General features: G+C 33.3%; 1 protein-coding gene across 1 annotated transcript; it reads left to right on the top strand.

The window, feature by feature from the left end:
- The first annotated feature begins 3,391 nt into the window (after positions 1-3,391).
- LOC141335401 (heat shock protein beta-1-like) lies at positions 3,392-9,453 on the top strand. The gene is made up of 3 exons (XM_073840850.1): positions 3,392-3,855; positions 6,764-6,827; positions 8,170-9,453. The coding sequence occupies exons 1-3, from the start codon at positions 3,450-3,452 to the stop codon at positions 8,333-8,335; spliced, it is 636 nt and encodes a 211-aa protein (XP_073696951.1). The 5' UTR covers positions 3,392-3,449; the 3' UTR covers positions 8,336-9,453.
- The last annotated feature ends 11,551 nt before the right edge of the window (positions 9,454-21,004 follow it).

The raw sequence follows: 21,004 nt of genomic DNA on the forward strand, positions 1-21,004 counted from the left end.
TTCTTGATTTTGAGTTTCTTTTCTTGTCTTGTCAGGGTTGCTATCATTACCTACAACTATTAAAATGTTTTTGTAGAATTATTAGATGAAAAACTTTACATTTGAAATCTGAAGTTTGAGTTTTTGCCTTGAAGCACTGAAATTACTAATTGAAAAAAAAAACTAAAACTGAAATAAAAATGAATTAATCCTAACAATAGAAACCAAAAAAGAAAAAAAAGACCAAAGTTCATAAGAGTATTACAGAAAAATCACAAAAGAAATCAGCTGGAATTATAAAAAAATGCTAATTCAAAACAATAATTAAAAAGGAAAATAGTGTATAAATAATTTTTTTTTAAATCAAATTAATAAATCCTAATAAAACTGAAAATGTCAAAAGGCTCATAAAAATAATACAAATCAGATTAAATCAAAAATTTAACATATAAAAGTAAAAGCTAATTTAAAATTTTGATAAAACTATAGAAGTATAAAAATAAATGAAAACTTAAACTGAAATAAAAATAAATTCTAAATAGTAATACTTAAAAAAATAAAAGCTAATTCAAAACATTAATAGAAACCATTATAGCGTTTAACTAATAAATAAATAAACAAACTGAAATAAAAAATAATCTTCAATAGTAATATTTTAAAAAAGAACAAAAGCAATAAAATGACAAAATCTCATGAAATTACTAAAAATCTGCTTAAAATGAAAAATAAAAAAGCTAGTTTAAAACATTAAAACTTGAGAAGTATAAAAATAAATGAAAACTAAAACTGAAATAAAAATAAATTCTAAATAGTAATCAATCAAAAGCAATCAAAGCTACTTCAAAACATTGATAGAAACTATAATGAATGAACAAAAATATAAATAAATCTTCAATAGAATTTAAAAAAAGGACAAAAGCTCATAAAATGACTTAAAATCAGCTTAAAATGAAAATTCAAAAATAAAACAATTCAAAATTCAAAACATTATACTTTAAAACTATAATGGTATTTAAATAACACATTTTTAGTGCTTAGAATGGACTAAAAGCACATGGCATATTGTACAGTGCTCATTTTGTACTATTTTTACACAATATGCTGCAGATATAATATGGCAGTATGCAATTCTATAATTATATCTTTAGCTTTGAATGTCTTGAACAGTAGATGGCGTTAATGATGCTGTAGTAAACACTCATGTGATCTGGACTTATGTCTGGAAGGTTCCTGCTCTTTCACAAACTCCAGCCGATCACCTGGGGAAATGGATCAGTTGTATTTTTAGTTCTATGGCATTAAACCAGCGCCTCAAATGACATTTCTAGTCATTTCTAAAATGCCTTCCATTACTTCCTTCCAGAATTTTATTTACTGGACATTTCAAACTCTGTAAAAGCTGCTAAAACCACTTTTATCCATTTGTAAGTCTGGATAAAAGTGTGTAAATTAAGTCATTTTAGTGAAAATTTGTTCCTTTTTTATGCTAGAAAGACGTAACAGTTTATTAATCCTGATATCTTCATATCTAGCTCCAGATATTGTATAGTCTGTCCACAATCAGTGTACTTACATGAATGCATCTAACAGAGATTTAATCCTATGTGACTTGCATTGCATTAAAGGTTTACATTTTATAGTTTAGCTCATGCATTTCCTCAAATTTGAACCCATGACCCTGGCGTTGCTAGCGCTATAGTGTCTGGCCTCCAGGAATGCATTTTTTGCGAGCCGTCGCACACGATTCAGGATTGAAAGCATGCTCATGTACTGCAACGCTGACGTGTTCATGCAGTCGGGAGATTTACAGTTTGTGTTTAATGCAGAACGTGCCGCAGGGCTGAATTGAAACTGCTGACACACTATTGTAGGATTTAATTAAACATCTGATTGCTGTTCTACTAATACACTCATGCCATTACTCTATAGTTCACTGTAATGTAAGATATTTTAGTATAATTGATTTTTTTTTTGTTCATTTTTTGTTTTCACTTTAATAACTTTTATTCATTTTTTAATGTTTATATAGTTTTTTGTAATTTTTATTTTATGTAGTTTGTAGTTTTTTTGATTTATTAAATATATATATATAGTTTTATTTTTAGTTACCAATAATTACAATGCTCTCAAGACGTCCTTAGAAGTATGATTTAAAATGTTTTTTTTTCCTAGCTCTTTCTGTATTTCTCTTTTTGTCTGCATTGTTATTATATTATATACTATTATAGATTTCATTAATATTTTAATTGAGTTTTTATTTTTATGTTTTTATTGTAATTGTAAGTCATTTTGTTGTAGGTTTTTGTCATTTCTATTTATAACATTTGTGTTTGTCTCTTTTTAAAAGATTTTAACAAGAAATGTACACAAATATTTATTTAACATTTTATGTTATTTCAGTTAACAATAAAAAAAAAAAGTAAATAATATAGTTTTTTGCTATTTCTAGATCTTTCTAGAACTAATTTTGTTGTAGGTCTTTGTCATTTCTATTTATGTCATTTAGTTTTTTAACACTTAAATAATTTTTTTATTTCAGATTTAGTTCTAGTGTTTAGTTGTAGTTTATTTTAAGACATTGAATGTATTTGTGTTTGTGTATATATATATATATATATATATAAGTTTTATTTACTAAAATGCACTCTTTTTTACAAATGTGTTACTTTTAACATTACTACATTACTGTAAAAGTTATATATATTGTATTATATTCATAAAGATTTTTCAAAAAGTTTTTTTATTATTAGTATTTTAGCTTTTTCTAGCTCGGTGTTTCTCTATATCTTTATTTCTATATTTTAATTGAGTCATTTATGTTTATGTAATTTTGTTTTTGGTTGATTTATTTTTTTAACTCAACGTAATTGTTTAGTTTTAATGATGATTTAGAATTTTTGTAAATATAACAGATTATACAGTACATTTATTATTCTCATCAATATTATATAGTCTTCCTACTCCTACTGAAGTTGACTAGATAACTACATAAAAAGTACAAAATTGAGTGTTTTCCAGTGCAACCCTGTTTGTATTTTCATTTCTCCGTCTGTTTAGTGTTCTGTGTGTTCCTCCTGTAAATTAGCACACATATGTTTGGTCACCTGCTGTATTCTTGTGTTATCAGAAGGGTTTCTGCTGACTCGCTCTGTGTGCTTTACAACGATCTCCGAATTCCTCTGCTGCTGTGTCACGACAACAGAATGTGTTTGTGAGACAGTTGGTCAAAATCAACCATCCAGGAAAGGAACGGTGCCGACTTTGGGAAGGCCTTTGCCTTGGATTCCATTCTCATGCGAGGCCGTCCGTGAATAGACATTCTAGTCACTTCTATAAATATCTGGATGGGAGGGGGCGTCACATTAGTGTGGAAAGGGGAGTGTCGGCTATGCTTTCTTATAAATCTCAGCTCTCCCAAACAGGACGCAGCACTTGCTGGAAAACTTTCAGAGCAAGAACAAACTTCAGCCATGGCCGAGAGACGCATTCCCTTCACCTTCATGCACGGCCCGTCCTGGGACCCTTTCCGCGACTGGTACCAGGGAAGCCGGCTCTTCGATCAAACCTTCGGGATGCCGGCCCTGTCCGAGGAGATGCCCACCTTCCCCAGCACACACTGGCCTGGATACATTCGGTCCTTCGGATTTCCAGAAATGGCCTCCTTAATGCAGAGCCCGATGGCCCAGATGCCCATCTCACCCCCCGCAACCATGATGCATCCCCCGACTTACGGCCGGGCCCTTTCCCGACAGTTGAGCTCAGGAATGTCTGAGATAAAGCAGATGGGGGACGCCTGGAAGATCAGCCTGGATGTCAATCACTTCTCCCCAGAGGAGCTGACGGTGAAGACCAAAGATGGGGTGGTGGAGATCACTGGTAAGCACTTTGCTTCATAATTTCAGCATTTAGACCAAAAAGAATTTTCATTTAGAAAATGAAGTCGATTCAAGAGTAAAAACAAGTGTTATTTATTGTAAAGAAATATGCATTTCACAAAAATAGGCTTGTTCAGTTTGACATGCTAAAGTAATAGATGTAGTGTTGAAGATGGTCACTATTTTGTTTGTTTGTGGTTAGTTAGTGGACGATGTTGCTAGTTAAAGCGATTCTTAACACTTGTGTGAACTGATTCATAGAGTCACCAAAACACCAGTTGATTCAAACACAATGAGACTTCGAACGATGCAGAAAAGTAAACCTTTTGCTGAGGAGAACAGATCTTGATGTGTTTAATAGCATAAAACAGTGTCCAGATTCTTTTTGCGGGAACTGTAGTTTTTAAAAACTACTATAAAAGTTCATATTTCACTTTTAGGAAGTAAATTAGAGCTGATTTGCTTAGTTGTTGTTGTTTTTTTTTTGGAAGGGAAATGTCCAGGAGCAATGGAAGCCCATTTTTACTCTATAAGAAAAATCATAATTACGACATACACATTTATATGAGATATATATAAAACAATCTAAATTATAATAAAAAAAGTCAAAACTATGAAATAAAATTCATAAGTATGACGTAAGATTTGACTGTCATGACCTTTAATGTCATAATTATAATTTAGTATGTCACATTATAATTTAAACTTTTCATGTAAAAACTTCAGCTTTGTTTCAGAACTTTTTTATCTTAGAATTTCGACTTTTATCATATTACCAACTCATATCAAAAGTATGACTTTGTATCTCATAACTTTTTGTCATAATTGAGTTTCTTCTAATTATGACAGTATTACAATTTGACAAGTCTGTCAGCATTTTGACTTCTTTAGTTTTTATTCGATTTTATATCTCATAACTATGACTTAGTATCTCATAATGTTGACTTTTTGAGTGAATATTTTAACTCCTTTATCTCGTAGATATGACTTAGTATCTCATAATTTCATAATGATTCAATAATTTTTATTTCATAACTTCTTATAATTTTTTTGTCAATTATGACTTGATTTTATCTATTTGTCATAATTGAGTTTTATCTCATAATGATGACTTACTTAGTGTGTCATCATTTTAGCTCTTAATCTTATAATTATGATTTAGGCCTAGTATCTCATAATATTGACTTTTTGTATCAGTATTTTAACTTTTTATCTCATAATTATGACTTTTACCTCATGATTTTATCTCATAATAACAGTAAATCATAATTTAAAATAACGAATTTAATTTAAAATATCGTCATTTAAAAAATAACTTTTATGTCATAATTATGACTTCATATTTCATAGTGTTAGTATTTTAACTTTTATCTCATAATTTTGCCTATTTGTGTCAATTATGACTTTTACCTCATGATTTAAATTTTTTTTCACAATTGAGTTTTATCTCATAATGACAGTAAGTCATAATTTCAACTTTTTGTCTCATAATTATGACTTAGTATCTTATAATTTTGACTTTTTGTGCTTTGTTAATACTTTAACGTTTATCTCATAATTATGACTTAGTATCATAATTTAGACTTTTTGTGTCAGTATTTTAACTTTTTATCTTGTAATTATGACTTCATATCTCATCATTTTAGCTTTTTGTTTCAGTATGACTTCCTTACCTCATAATTTTAATACTTTTTTGTCACAATTGAGTTTTATCTCATAATGACAGTATGTCATAATTTCAACTTTTTATCTCATAATTTTGAATTAGCAGCTCATAATTTTGACTTTTTGTGTCAGTATTTTAACTTATCTCATAATTATAATTTAGTCTTTTTGTGTATTTTAAATTTTTATTTTATAACGACGACTTTGTCTCATAAATGTCACATAATTGTGACTTTTGTGTCAGTTATGTCTTTACCTCATAATTTTAAATTTTTGTCCTAATTGAGTTTTATCTCATAATGTCTTAGTATGCTATAATTTCAACTTTTTGTCTCATAATTATGATTTCTTGTAATTTTGACTTTCAGTGTCAGTATTTTAACGTCTTATTTCATAATTATGATATACCAAAGCATGTTTTTCTTTATGTGGAAGATATGGGCTTTCCTAAGGAAGTGAGGTGGTCGAGAGTGAAGTAAACAAAAGGCTGCTGAATAACAAGCATATGCTGGGAGAACTTTTATCTTGTGTAGGGTGGGAGCTGATTTTCCTGACAAATTCCTGAGATGTTACATAACCAGAGCACAATGCAGTTAAAACAGCTTGTGCAGAATGCAGAGCCCAGAGCTTGAGACTTACAATAAGTTCTCGGCTTTGTGCTATTTTATATATAACATCATCTTTTTTCTATCTTACATTTTTACTTTTATATCAGTTGGAACTGCAATAGATCAGAAGTGAAATGGTGAAACAGGGAGTGTTTCATGTGGATATTGTGAAGTAATACACCCTAGACTGCACTCTTTTAATGACACTCATATCACATCCATCACTGTGTGGCCGTCTATCAGATGATGAGGGTCTTCTGAGGTTTCAGTCATGTTGTCTAAACAAACAGAGCAGGTGCTGGGTTACCCGGCCGGGTGTCAGCCAGAGTTTAGAGTCAAAGGACGGCGAGGTTAAATGTTGAGTTACACATTCAAGAAGTGGTTAAGAGAGAGAGGAAACCTAAACATGACACATTAGAGGCAAACATCAGTCAACGTTGTGCTTAACTGTTATTATTATCTCAACCAGCTGCAAAGATGTGTGAAACTAATCACAACTGCAAATATAACCAGATTATAACTGCAAATATAAGCTTCTCACTTTAATTTACTCATTGCTGTTTTAACAAATCTGATATTTCATTTGTGTTTTTTCTTTTCCATGTGTTTGTTCACATCTGATCTGTATGCGTGCAGGCAAGCATGAAGAGAGGAAGGATGAACATGGCTTTGTGTCCAGATGTTTCACCAGGAAATACACGTAAGTACTGAGATGCTTCAGAGATCTGCAGTTGAAGCACACTTGATAGGGAGGATCAAGAGTCACAGTGTCCTGAGAATACTAAGAGGGTGGGATGGAGGGAAGATAACGGCTCTTAACAATGATTCATGCATCACATAACATTTCACATCTGTTTTAGAAAAAGCTGAAACTCTCCGTGGACCTGTGGTCAATTTCTCTTCGGTTTCAAGAGCATTGAATTGAACTTCCAAAATATTTTTATGCGAGTGTATGGCAGACTCAGAAATTATGAATACATTTCAGAAGTACAAAGAAATGGCCAATGACACATTAAATTAAACAAGAAATTTTAGAAGTAGAAAAAATGTAAGTTTATTTATTTTTTTTGCATTCATTGAACATTTTGTGTAAGTGATAGCTGGTACTTTTAAAAAATGCACTGAAATAAATTTTCACTCAGAAATTGCTAGTACATTTCACAAGTACAAGGAAATGGCCAGTTAAACACTGAATTAAACAAGAAATTTTAAAATTGAAAAACTAAAACTATTTAATTATATTTTTTTATAATCTTTAAATTGCATTTTTCGATTTTTTTTGAATTAAGATAATTTAATGACTAAAATTAGAATTAAATGAAATTTTAAAGTGGAAAAACTTTAATTTAAAAATTGTATTTAATAGCATTTTTTATATATTTTTTAAAAATAGCATATTTGCATTTTTTTGCATTCATTGCAAAAAAAGTGATGGCAGATACTTTAATGACAAAAATAGAATTAAAAGAAATATTGATGTGGAAAAACTGAGATTGTATTTAATTGCATTCCCTTTTTTGCATTCATTGCAAAATCTGTGTAAGTGATGGCAGATACTTTTTAATGACAAAATTAGAATTAAACTAGAAATTTTGAAGTTGAAAAACTAAAATTGTATTTAATTGCATTTTTTAAAAACCATTTCTTTAATGGCATTTTTGCTTTTTTTGCATTCATTGCAAAATCTGTATAAGTAATGGCAGATACTTAATGACAAAATTAAGTTTAGAAACAAATTTCACTTAGAAATTGTGAGTAAACCTACATTTTTTAATAACAAAACAGCACGTTACACATTTGGTTGAACATGAAATATTAAAGTAGAAAAACTGGAATAGCATCTTTTGTAGAACATACTCAAATAGTTCTTGTTTTATTTTAATTTAGAGGTTTTAGACCTAAAGAAATACATGCAAAAATATTCTCTAGATGAGTCAAAGAGATTTAAAACTTGATGTGATGCCTGTCTAAAGCTGACCTTTTGTGACCTTTTGTCTGGAGCTGTGATTTCCTGAATGTGATGTGATTGTCTTGTGTTGCAGTCTGCCCTCTGGTGTCGACTCTGAGAAGATCACCTCGTCTCTGTCTCCTGAGGGCGTCCTGACCATTGAAGCTCCTCTGCCCAAACCTGCCATCCAGGGCTCTGAAATCAACATCCCTGTTAACACAGGGAGCGCAGTGACTGCCAGCACAACAAAGAAACCCTGAGCACTACAATACACACACACACACACACACACACACACACACACACACACACACACACACACACACACACACACACACACACACACACACAGGCAGATCAAATGGTACTTTGTGTTTGTTTTCTTCAGCAGGTTTCATATTAATATCTTGATACTTCTAGTCTTTGTAAACTGCAGGTAGGAGGAGGATGGATTGCCATATTGCATTCCCATCTCATTTTTTACATCACTCTTTTTCATCCTTGTCTACTCACTTTCTTATCCTCCTTTTACTTGTAAATCACAACCAATCTTTAGAAAACATGCTCATATTTTCACCCATAAATCAAAAACTTTCAATGCTAAATTAAAGAAGAATTAAGCCTTTTTTAATAACCAAAATGTTAAAGAACATCTATAATTTCGTTTACATGTAAATCCTGGTTGCATTCGTTTTACTTGAATTATTTGTATGTGTTTAATTATGTCCTAATATGGATGGCGTTTAATCAAAAAATGGCTTTTTTCTTTTGATTTTGAGGTGAATAATGACTATGACATTTCTTCAAAAGCTTTAAAAGCTTGCGCGTGCAGTTTTAAACCACTAGCAAAGATTTACATTCAGACACAGTCAAATAATGTTTGTTTTCATATTTTTAATCAGAATGCAATACATTGCCTGAAACTTTGTTTCTGATTATGTCACCTTGTGCATTTTAGCTAGTCCAAAACTGTAGCTTTTCAGCCATTGTTTTAGGTTGCAATATTGCAGCTTTTTAACAAAAAAAAAAAACAATCTGACTCCATTCTCATTTGGAAAACTTCTTTACATCAATTCCTGATGGATAAATTTAAGGATATCCTATTTCATTCGAAAATGAGAAAAAAGGCTTAATTTTGACTTTATCATACAGATAGATTTCACCAGACATCACCATGCTGTTTAACTGCAGGAAGCGTAACAACATGGTTTCCTTACATCAGTCATCTCAGCCAGTAGAACAGCAGGGAGTGTCTTCAGATTGGTCTCTTTGGGTTTTGTACTGCGAGGCATTATGTAATGTTTTAAATGACTGTAATAAAAGCTTTCCTATCATGAGCTGTATGCCTGAATATCCTCATGATAGAAATGGGAATAAACATCTCTGGTCTGTATTATCTGGCATGCATCTGTCTGATCACAATTATTGATTATTATATGTTGCCACATTTGATCAATTCTGAAGAATTCCACGATTTAAAATCAGACAAAACATGCAAATTCTGAGAGGACTTGCTTATTATATAAGTGAGATGCCAAGTCATATATATCTTACACAACAGGAAACAATTTTGTCATATCTTTCATGAATTTAAACATAAAATCAATATGGGTATTGACTGTAACTGTAAGAGGTGCCTTAAAATAGCAGGGATGAGATGGAATCTGGTAGAAACCCTTTTAATAAGTAATAGACATTGTTTGAAATGTTTTATGCACAATCCATTTGATAGTGTAGTCATGCATGTAAGCTTCATCTACTGAAATAGCATCTGTATGCAAGTTTCGGCATTGTTAGGAAAGTCCTCATGTTAATATTATACTTTGCACATTTGTGGTGAGCAAATGACAGACATTTTAACCCTGTAAAGTGTTTTAAACTACTGCTTGCTGATGAGCTGTATTGAACAGGGATTGCTTTAGTACAGGAGTGAACAGACCACTGAAAGTGCAATGTGCTGTTTATGTAATTTTAGATTTACCAACTTTAATTCATTTTATGTTCATTTTGTATATTAAAAGGATGACACGTTATAAAAGCAATTAATTATTTTCCCATTTGTTCGGATAGGTACAGTACAAATATGCATGCATAAAAATGTCTGTGCATCTTGATAAATTTTAGGCTACAAAGTCTGGATGAATTTAAGTTGAGGTTAAAATGCTCATACAGTGCCTTGCAAAAGTATTCACACCCCTTCATTTTTTTCACATTTTGTTTTGTTGCAGCATTATGTTAAACTGCTTTAAATTACTTTTTTCCCCACATCAATCTACATCTCATACACCATTATGACAAAGCACAAAACAGGTTTGTAACAACTTTGCAAATTTATTAGAAAAAAAAACTGATCCCATTGCATAAGTGTTCATACCCTTTCTGGGACACTCGAAATTTAGCTCAGGAGCATTCATATTGCTTCTAGATGTTACTACACTTGGAGTGGAGTTAAACTGTGGCAAATTCATTTGAATGAGTTTGATTTAGAAAGGCACACACCTTTAAGAAAAGGTCTAACAGCTGAAAATGCATATCAGAGCAAAAACCAAGTCCTGAGGTCAAGATAACTGCCTGTAGAGCTCAGTGACAGACTTGTGTTAAGGCCATGATCTAGGGAAGAGTTCAGAAAAAATGTGCTGCATTGAAGGTTGAAAGAAGCATTATCCATTATGGAAGACGATTGGAACAACTAGGACTCTAGAAAATGTCTGCCAGCCCCCATCCAAGCTGACAGAGCTTGAGAGGTGAAAAGGTGAGGCTAAGAATGGCAGATAATTGCCAAATGCAGATCACATCATACCCAAAAAGACTTGAGGCTGTAAAGGAGCTTCAACTATGTACTTAGTACATAGTTAAGGGTATGAATACTTATGCAATGTACTTATTTCAGTGTTTTATTTTTAATAAATTTGTAAAATTTGAAAATCAGTTTTTTGCTTTGTCATTATTATGGTGTATGGAGTGTAAATTGATGTGGGGGAAAACAAATTTTAAGCAGTTTAACATAATGCTGCAACAAAACAAAATGTGACAAAGATGAAGGGGTATGAATACTTTTGCAAGGCACTGTATACCACCAGGTTTATATGCGGAAACAACTGAGACCTTGTCCTTGTGTAGTTTAAGTGGCCTGACATAGCATCATTGGCATAAACCAGTGGCATTAAGCTGAAGGAAATTGTTTGTCATTATTTGCTCTGTAGGTTTCACTGATCTTCTGAAAAGCTTTACATTCTTACCCATCTATTGCCGCTTTCATCTTTGCATGCATTCATTCCTTATATTGCCAACTGTCAGTTTCTGAGCCAAAGAACAGTCCGATCTTATATGTGACCCTGGACCACAAAACCAGTCTTAAGTCGCTGGGGTATATTTGTAGCAATAGCCAAAAATACATGGTATGGGTCAAAATTATTGTTTTTTCTTTTATGCCAAAAATCATTAGGAAATTAAGTAAAGATCATGTTTCATTAAGATTTTTTGTAAAATTCCTATTGTAAATATATCAAAATGTAATTTCTGATTAGTAATATGCATTGTTAAGAGCTTAATTTGGACAATTTTAAAGGTGATTTTCTCAGTATTTTGATTTTTTTGCACCCTCAGATTCCAGATTTTCAAATAGATGTATCTCGGCCAAATATTGTCCTATCCTAACAAACCATACATCAATAGAAAGCTTATTTATTGAGCTTTCATATGATGTATACATCTCAGTTTTGTAAAATTTTACCTTATGACTGGTTTTGTGGTCCAGGGTCACATATGGGTAGTGATATGAGCGATATGGGTAGTGAAGGTTTGATTGGAGGAATCAGATGCGTGTGCACGCAAACTGTCAGCTGAAATGCAGAAGTAGGCCAGCTCCCTTAAGACTCCATCTCACTAACTCTCATTTCAATAATATTAATACAACTGCCAAATTGTTATAAAAGCAATATGGGAGTAATTTATCTATTATATTAAATACGGAGAAAGCACTGTGCATTGGCCAAAGGAGAACATAAAAATAAATTTTTGAAGGACTGAGTGCTAGATCTTATTATAACCCTCTAACCCTCATGGATTAGCAATATTTCATCATATGCACATTTGAGAGATGCTTTATGGAAACCATGCACTAAGGAACCAATATTTCAACATGGTACATCAAGAGGCTTCTGTGTAGATTAGCAAACAAGGGACTTTAGGCTTGACTGTTTTAGGATTTGTCTGAGGTTCAACTGTTACTGTACATACACAAAAAATGTATACTTTGAGTTGCATTTTGGGAATTCTGGGATTTAAACAATGGTTAAAATGCTTTCCCATGTACATCCAATGTACATCTCCAAGATGTCTATTTGATGTCTGCATTTACATCTGCAAGATTTTATTGCTCATCTGCAATACGTCTATTGGCATTTCCAATCAGATGTCAAATATACGTCTATGAGATATCTCTAAGATGTTTTTAATTTAGAATGTATGTAAAACTGACATGTTACAGATGTCTGTAAGATGTTTGTACACAGCAGATGCTTTCCAGATCAAGTGATCTTTAACAGACATCTTGCAGCCCTGTTGAAAAAAAAAAACAGCATATGCTGGTTAGGTAGGTTTTGATGCTGGGATGCTGGTTTAAACTGGTCCTTTGCTGTTTTATGCTGGTCCCTAGCTGGTGACCAGCTAAGGACCAGCTGGTTTATCCACGTCCTCAGCTTATCATGTTGCTGGTCAAGGACCAGCATAAACCAGCTAAGGAGTAAGGACCAGCATAAACCAGCTAAGGACCAGCATAAACCAGCTAAGGACTAGCATAAACCAGCTAAAACCAGCATCACAACCTACCAAACCAGCATATGCTGTTTTTTTGGGGGGGGTTCACACACATTAGTCATTTTATTCACCTACAACAAACTGAGATTTTACTTGCTCAAGAAACAGAGGAGAAACCATTGCCCATGAAATTGTGTTCTGGCATAAATAGTTTAATCCCTCTGCAATTGATGTTTCTGATGTGTGTATAATAGAATCTAGACTAGTATTTTTTATAGACATACCAGCTTCAAATTTCGCATTTGAGGTGTATCATTTACATTGTAGATTAAAATGTCTCTTAAAGTAATGTTAAACACAAATCATTATGCTATAAATATACTGTAAATTCCGAAAACATACTACTGACTACATTCAAAAACACGGCAACCGCATGGCAACTATGATCCAATTAGATGGCGCGTTCGCCGCTGCGCCATTTTGATTGGTCCATCAAGTTACGCTCGAGGAGTAGGTCAGGTGGAATTCATTGGCGTTTAACGAGCGTTTGCCTTCGGTAGTGAGACGAACGTGATTGAAACGGTAAGTACGCGTCGTTTTGTCCTAGGTATGGACTCTTTTAAAATTCGTCAGGACAAAAGTTAAACTAAAATAAATATTACAAAATATAAGGGTGAGACAGGGTGAGCAGCTGAATTTGCTGGGAATAACTGTTCATTAGAACAAATTGTTTTTAAAGAATGATCTGAATTAATGATTTCATGACTCGCTTGTCCTTTCTGAATAAATCAGTTGTAGCCTATATATTAAAAGGTAATGCATGCTATTTTGATCGGGTTTGCACCTACTTCATGTTTTGGTTATTACCCCGATGCGCGCCATTGTGGCCATACTCAAATGTAAATAGCAGCATGGATTGCACGGTTAATGTACTACCGAAGACGTTTTCTACTAATTTATTATGTCTAAACCACGGAAATAATATGAGAAAGCAGCTAAAATATCTAGAGGACTTGGTAAGCAGAAAAGACGTATATTTTGACAAACTAAATTAATACAGGGCTCAATGCTAAGCAGCGATAGTGTTTCATTCGTTACTTTACACAAAGCTGCATTGCACTTATTAACACTGTTTTATAATGCATTATACAGATACTACATGAAAAGAAAACGCCATGTAAACTTTTCTGAAAACAGACAGTTCCCCACAGAGATACATTCATACAAACTCCTACCCCCAGTTCATTATTTATGAGTTCCTTCCAATATTTTGTGCATCAGTAGCTGTGTTTCCATTACAGATTTTATTTTATTTTATAAATGTCGATTAAAAAGTATTGCGAAATTAAGGCGTTCCATTAACTGATGTTATGCGACTGAAACTTAATTTTTTTCCTCTCGCGATAAGTCATGGCAGTGGATTTTTGTGGGATTTTGGCTTTATTTAATCGAATGTGACCTGTAAATGCGGGGAAAAAAAACGTTTCCATTGCTGTTTTACGAAAGATTCCTTTTTTGAATTGCCTGAAAAACCACCTCATGCAAGTGTAAAAACGTTTTTGCAATATATGGGAGTTTTTGCGCAATTGACGCGTTTTCATTAGGCGTATTTTTAATTCGCAATTTCAATTTACGCAATTTAAAGGGTAACGGAAATGCAGCTAATGACAGTGAGATTGATCTGCCTGCTACAGTATTTTCTACAGTATTATGTCCGTCTTCAGTGTTTCTGGCCTCTGTCAACGGCCTTTTAAAGACTAAATATAATAATAATAATGCAATATTTCCACACAAATGACATTTTAGAACATGAATGCAAAGAATAGTCCATATTGTTGAGCTCTATAATAGGTGGTAAATATCTGTACTCTCTGCCTCCTTTGTTGCGGACTGATGACACGACAATTCTTTCTTTTGTTTCTTATCCCGACATAGTGAATTGCTTTTATTTCTTTGTTTTTTCGCCAAGCCCATGCACAAGTTCCAGTCGGTTGAATGGCATTGTTTACGTTCAGTGCCACCGCAATGGCTAACTTCCAGATTGATGACGTATGGTGAAAACACTCTATATATAGACCCAAACTACTTTTATCCTAGTACTTCTGAGATTATTTGAATTTTTGTAACATACAAAAACGATAGTTGTTTTGGTATAAGATGTTTAAAAATTAGGAATTTAGACCAAATTGTTATGTATATGGGCGAATCCCACAAAATCAAAAGTAATTGCAATAAAATTAAGTCTGTTTTCAGCAGGGACGGTAGTAGTTCATCATTAGCTGACATTATTTCATTTTTTCCATCCCTAATTATCTTAAAGTGTGCAAGGGATAGCTTTGTTAGTGCAAGGTCTATGCATAAAGCTTGCTTTTCCTGATCATATTCTGATTAGTAATGGGGGTTTAGAAAAAAGAGATAAAGCATCCTCATGCTACTTGCGGGCTTTGCCAGACTCGCTGGCCTTGCGTCTTTTGTTCGTAAACATTGATTTCCCATTCGCTGTCTTTGCCTGATGGTATAATGTTCACACAAACTCATCAACCCCTCACTGAATCAATATTTGCTTGTGCTGTATAGGATTCAGTGCAGCATGCTTACGTCTGTCCTACTGACTCCATCTTACTCAGGCAGATTGCTTACTTGACTAGAGTTGGAGGTGCATACTTGTGTACGGCTATCCTGGGTGCCATTTCAATAGTATTTGTGACCCTGGACCACAAACCCAGTCAAAAGGGTCAATTTTTTGAAAGTTAGATTTATACATGTATGCGCTTTCCATTCATGTATGCTTTGTTAGGATAGGACGATACTTGGTCGAGATACAACTATTTGAAAATCTGAAATCTGAGGGTGCAAAAAAATCAAAACACTGAGAAAATTGCCTTTAAAGTTGTCCATATTAAGTTATTAGCAATGCATATTTACTAATAGAAAATTAGGTTTTGGTATATTTATGGTAGGAAATGTATAAAATATCTAGTTGTGGTAAAGGGTCACAAACCGTTTGTTGCCATATCAAGCAAGTTATGTGTAAGAAATTGCCATTCAGTGATATTCTTGCAAATGCATTGAGTAAATGTCAGAGTTTAAAAAAGAAAGCATTTAATTAGTGTATCATTAGCATATTCAAACTGGTGTACCTTCCATATTAATGCATTTTGATAAGGTAGCTACGCCCCATCAGTACAAACGTGTTTGTTGCAGTTACAATATACTACAAAATGGAAAAGTTTTGTTGTAAAAACGATCCCTGTTCATCCTCGGAAACGAATAACTAGCACATGCCTATAGACTAACAGGAAACATGCATGTGCTAGATTCTAATGGTATTGTTTCCAAAAGTGTGCACTTTGAAATCCGTTTTCAATAGTTTGTATTTTCAGGCCCCCAAAACGCCATTGTTATGTAATTGAAGGGCTAAAGTGCATTAATAATGTGATGTTTTTAGTTGGAACGGCATTGTGTATATGCTTCCTTAGAGTCATAGCTTCCGTTTGCATGCTCAATGATTATTAACATTTATGCTTGCAAATGGAAGAAACTTTCCAAAAGTCTACAAAAAATTTCCAAAATTTTCTGTAAGTTTTCAAAAAACACTGTTAGGTTTCCATACATTTTCCACCACTTTGCAACCCCAATAACATTAAAATGTGATTATCTCCCTCTCTATACAGTATATACCCATCTTCTCAAATATCTTTGAAAAAAGATGAAGTTAAAAGGATAGTTCAATCAAAAATTAAAATTCTGTTAACTTTTTGAGTAGGGCTGCAACAACTAATCGATAAAATCGATTATTATGGATAATGAAATTCGTTGACGACGATTCTCATTATCGATGAATCGGGTCCGCCCACAGTGCACTGCAACTTCAGAGGATCATGTCAAATTACAGCACTGAATGTCGCATTTCTATAGACAAAATGCATCTAAAAATAGTGGAGGAAACAGACTGAGATGCTGCAGGACAGTTACATGATTCAAGCTGCCAAAAACATGAGAATTCCTTATTTTAAACTTGAAGCTTAAAGCATAATGGCTTGCCCTAAGGCGCTTTAAGATCCGTTTGCATCGTCAGCATGAAAACTTTCAGTTTACGGTCATATCATTGTCTGTAAATGTCACACATTCACACAAGCATTTCCATTTGTGCATAAAAGTCCGTCCTGACAGTCTGTGTTAAGTTTAAATCTTTACTGAATGAGCGTCAGACTGGAACACAGAACACAGACAGGGAGACAATTAATACTCAGCACAAGAACATTCATTGTGCTGAAACATCTGTCGTTGAATGTTACATTTAGATTTAAATACAAAACACGTAGTGCACGTATTTATGGAGGAACTGTAGGGCTGTGACAGTGGCAGATTTTTTTGCGGTGTTTTATGTAAGGGATAATGTACAGGCAGCCGGTAGTTATCGCAGAAATAAGCCCCGACAGTGTGATAACTGCGATAACTATCGGCTGCCTGTACATTATCCCGCTTATTACACGGCTACTTGCCACATAAGGAAAAAAACTGGACATGAATATGAATTTGAAACCTTTTATTGGCATATTTGTTTTAAATTAACATTTTTATCCTTCCGCGAAACGATATAGTACCACGTGACTAACCTTCAAACTATGTACGTTAGTAAGACAATTTAAATAGATTAATGTCGAAATTTTCCATTGTTAATTGTGGTTGTCCAGTGTTTGTCACAAGATGGCGCCAAACGGTAATCTTTGTTGGCACGGAGGGCTTTTAAACATACAAGTAGTACCGGCTATGCGTTATTACTTTGGAGCGTGATTATTTGAAAAGAACGAACCTGCAAATGTCTCAACTGACCAATCAGAATCAAGCATTCCAAAGAGCCGTGTAATAAATATAAATAAATGAGGCTCAAACATTATTAACAAACGTGCTTGTTTATTTTAGCAATTCCGTCGGTGAACAAGCAGCCTACAAAACGCTAAAATAAATCAATGAAATAATACATTTAAATAAGAAAGTAGCCTAAATAAGTGTTAAAAAGGCTATTAAACAAACATTGGTTGCAAAGATTCCCAACAACCTCGACAGCTCATCAGAATTACTGGCCCGAGTTCTCTTTCTCTTCCCCATTGCACAGCTGCTGTTTTTAATAGCAAAGTAATTACATTTATTTTCCTTTCTTTAGTTTATAAAATTAATTTAGAAATATATTTGGAATACGTTTTGTTTGTGAAATTCAAGTTTTTGTTTTTTAAAGTAACGACCAAGCGGCCAGCGGCAGACAGATTAATTTAGCCTTCTCAAGTTTTTTTCATTTTTGCTCATAAATGTAAGAGTAATAAATGTACTTTAAATTATTACTTCACTACTATAAAAGGAAATAATTCAAATTGAAAACAAAACTATTTTATTAGCTATAGGCTTAATCCATAAAAATGCATTTAGGCTTTAAAAGCACATCCAGTGAGCAGATGGCGAGTTAGGATCGTCAACTTCATCTTTGCGACACTGACTCAGAAAAAACTAGTTTATTAATAAATAATTTGAATATCTCCTTACTGGTAATTACTTTAGCTGGGGCTTTGCGGCCAGCTTAACCCTTACTGTGTGGACACTAAACACCGCCACGCCAGAATAAATAGCAGAAACACTATTTTATGCTTGTTAGTGTGTTTTTCTTCAAAAATCTTTTTTCTTTATTACGACAGGTGAATTGTTGTAAATTGTTAAGCACTGTGTTTTCATAGAATTTTTAAGCCAACTACTCGATTAATCGAAAAAATAATCGACCAACTAATCGATTATCAAAATAATCGTTAGTTGCAGCCCTACTTTTGAGATATATTTTGAATAAATGTGGGTAACATTGGAAACAAATACTATGGAAGTCAGTGGGGACCAGAAACTATACAGTTCCCTACATTCTTCGAAATATCTTCCTTTGTGTTCAGAAGAAGAAAGAAATTCGTACAGGTTTGGTGAGTAATCCTGACAGAATTTTAATTTTTGGGTGAACTATACCTTTAAAGAAAACCAGTTTCACCCGAATGAACTTTAAACTAAAGCAGAGCTGTTGGCTTTAACTGTGTGGCAGATGCTAGCATTAAGCAAAGCATTAGCAGAGACAGCCTTCAGCCATCTAGGAGATGGCACGGGATGGCACCGAACGGGAGGGGAAACAGGAGCTCAAACAGTGTTGTTCACTATATCTCACTACTAGACTAACCACTGTGCCATTGGACTTGTATTTATTAAATAAGTACATAATGTTTTCTCTGAAGATGTCAACAGGAATAGATTCAGTCATGTACGACAGCACTGAAATGGTGGTTAGAAGAGCACAGTCATGTTTTATTTTTTTAATTATGATTATTATTATTATGTTTCTTTTGTGCAACCGCTACATGACTCACATTTAAGATACCAGTAGGCAAGGAAAAAGAAAGAAAACAGAAATCATAAGAATAGGTCATGTTCCATGAGTGAATCCCTTACAGAAACACATTCAGAGCAGAAAAAAACAAACACTGATTTTACAGCAAATCTTAAATATCTCACAGTAGAACCTGACAGAAGAAAGCACAGAAAAGGAAAGTCATTTTAAGAACAACATTAATTGTTTTACAATGTAATCATAATTTACCATGACAAAACACCAGAAGTGGTGTTTTCTTTCTCTTTTTTTGTCTTTTTGCTTCCTTTTATTGTTTATTAAAAACCAAATACAAGAATCGCATGTCACTACAGCAACATCCATAACAGATTAATTCATGGTAAACACACTCTGTTTTGGTATAGCGTACTTCAGCAAGGAAAAAAAATACATACATAAGAAAAAAATCATAACAGATTGAAACAATCCAATAGAAAGTAATAAATAGAAAATAATCCGATTAAATTCTTTTTGTTTCTTGTTCATATGAATACATAACATCTACAGTTTTTAAAGTTAATAAAGTCGAGCTATGGTATATAAATACATCACCAGCATGCACAATATTGTATTATCAAGAATATTGGAGCTGTAATCGTCCTACACTGAGAAACAGTATAATAGGCAAGTGTATTTCATGACAATTAAAACAAAAATTGAACCAAAGCAATTTGATGCCAGTGCACTGTCAAAAACTCAAAATAAATAACAAAAACAGTCTATGGTACCAGTAATATTAATTGAGTGTATCAAACCAAGTTATTAGCCATTGCGTTAGAGTGGTCGTCTTATTTTTTGAGGCATTGGGCATTTTAGTTTTACTTTCTTTTCGCACATTTATTTCACGCCTTTGTATCAATAATATTTAAAACTACTCTTCAGTGCAATAAAATAAATCTAATTTTCTCATACAGTGTGGGTCAGCCTTTTTGAAACGGTATCCGTAATAATGATAATAATAACGATTGGAAAACGGTTTTAGCTTTGCATTGCAAAGGCAATGCATGTACCAGGGAAGTCATAACTGTGTTATTTTTGCACACCTAATCAACATTACTGTAATACAGTAGTTTTGTGTAGTTTGAGGTGAGATGCATACTAACGGTGTGTATCATAAATGGCACAGATAACCAGTTTGACATAAACGACTTTCAAACATTAGTGGGTGCAATTCAGAATCCCTATGAAGGTACTGTATATCAGACAAGAACACGACCATTTACGCCCAGAGCAGCCTGTTTGCAAATACCTACTTTTGCGAGGCGATAACATTCAAGTTTTGACTTTTTTTGTCATTTAAGCCCTCCCTTGACGCTTTAAAGTACTCTTTACTCACAATGTAAATTAATATAAGCAGCTCCACTTCGTATTTCACTACAAGAACAGTCCCTATGCCAGTGGGTTTTAGCATAACCCTTCAGCCATTTAGAAACGAATGACGTACCGACAAGCTTTTTCCTCAAAGTGTTGAGTAAACGTCACAGAAAGAGAGGTTTAGTTTATTCCTTTTAAGCTACTTCGTAATTTTTCTTTTTTTTTTTGATTCATACCATTCTTTATAACTAGCATTTTTCTCTCAATTGTAATTTTGTGGAAAATAAAGAAAACTGCGCTGCTTTGCAATCAGCAAACGTGGCTGACACAGTTCCATCATGCCCCCTTTGTGAATTTTTCATGTAACTTATACTTTTTTTGTTTTTCTTTGTTGTGTGAGCACGCGTGTTTTATGTTACGGCTGAGAGGAAAAGGGTCTCAA

Source organism: Garra rufa, chromosome 5 (genome assembly GCF_049309525.1).
Source record: "Garra rufa chromosome 5, GarRuf1.0, whole genome shotgun sequence".
NCBI classification, from domain to species: Eukaryota; Metazoa; Chordata; class Actinopteri; order Cypriniformes; family Cyprinidae; genus Garra; species Garra rufa.

Coding starts and splice junctions, on each gene's coding strand:
- LOC141335401 (XM_073840850.1), top strand. CDS start 3,450: ATGGCCGAGAGACGCATTCCCTTCACCTTCATGCACGGCCCGTCCTGG. Junction 3,856..6,763: donor TGGGGTGGTGGAGATCACTG/GTAAGCACTTTG, acceptor GTATGCGTGCAG/GCAAGCATGAAGAGAGGAAG. Junction 6,828..8,169: donor TGTTTCACCAGGAAATACAC/GTAAGTACTGAG, acceptor CTTGTGTTGCAG/TCTGCCCTCTGGTGTCGACT.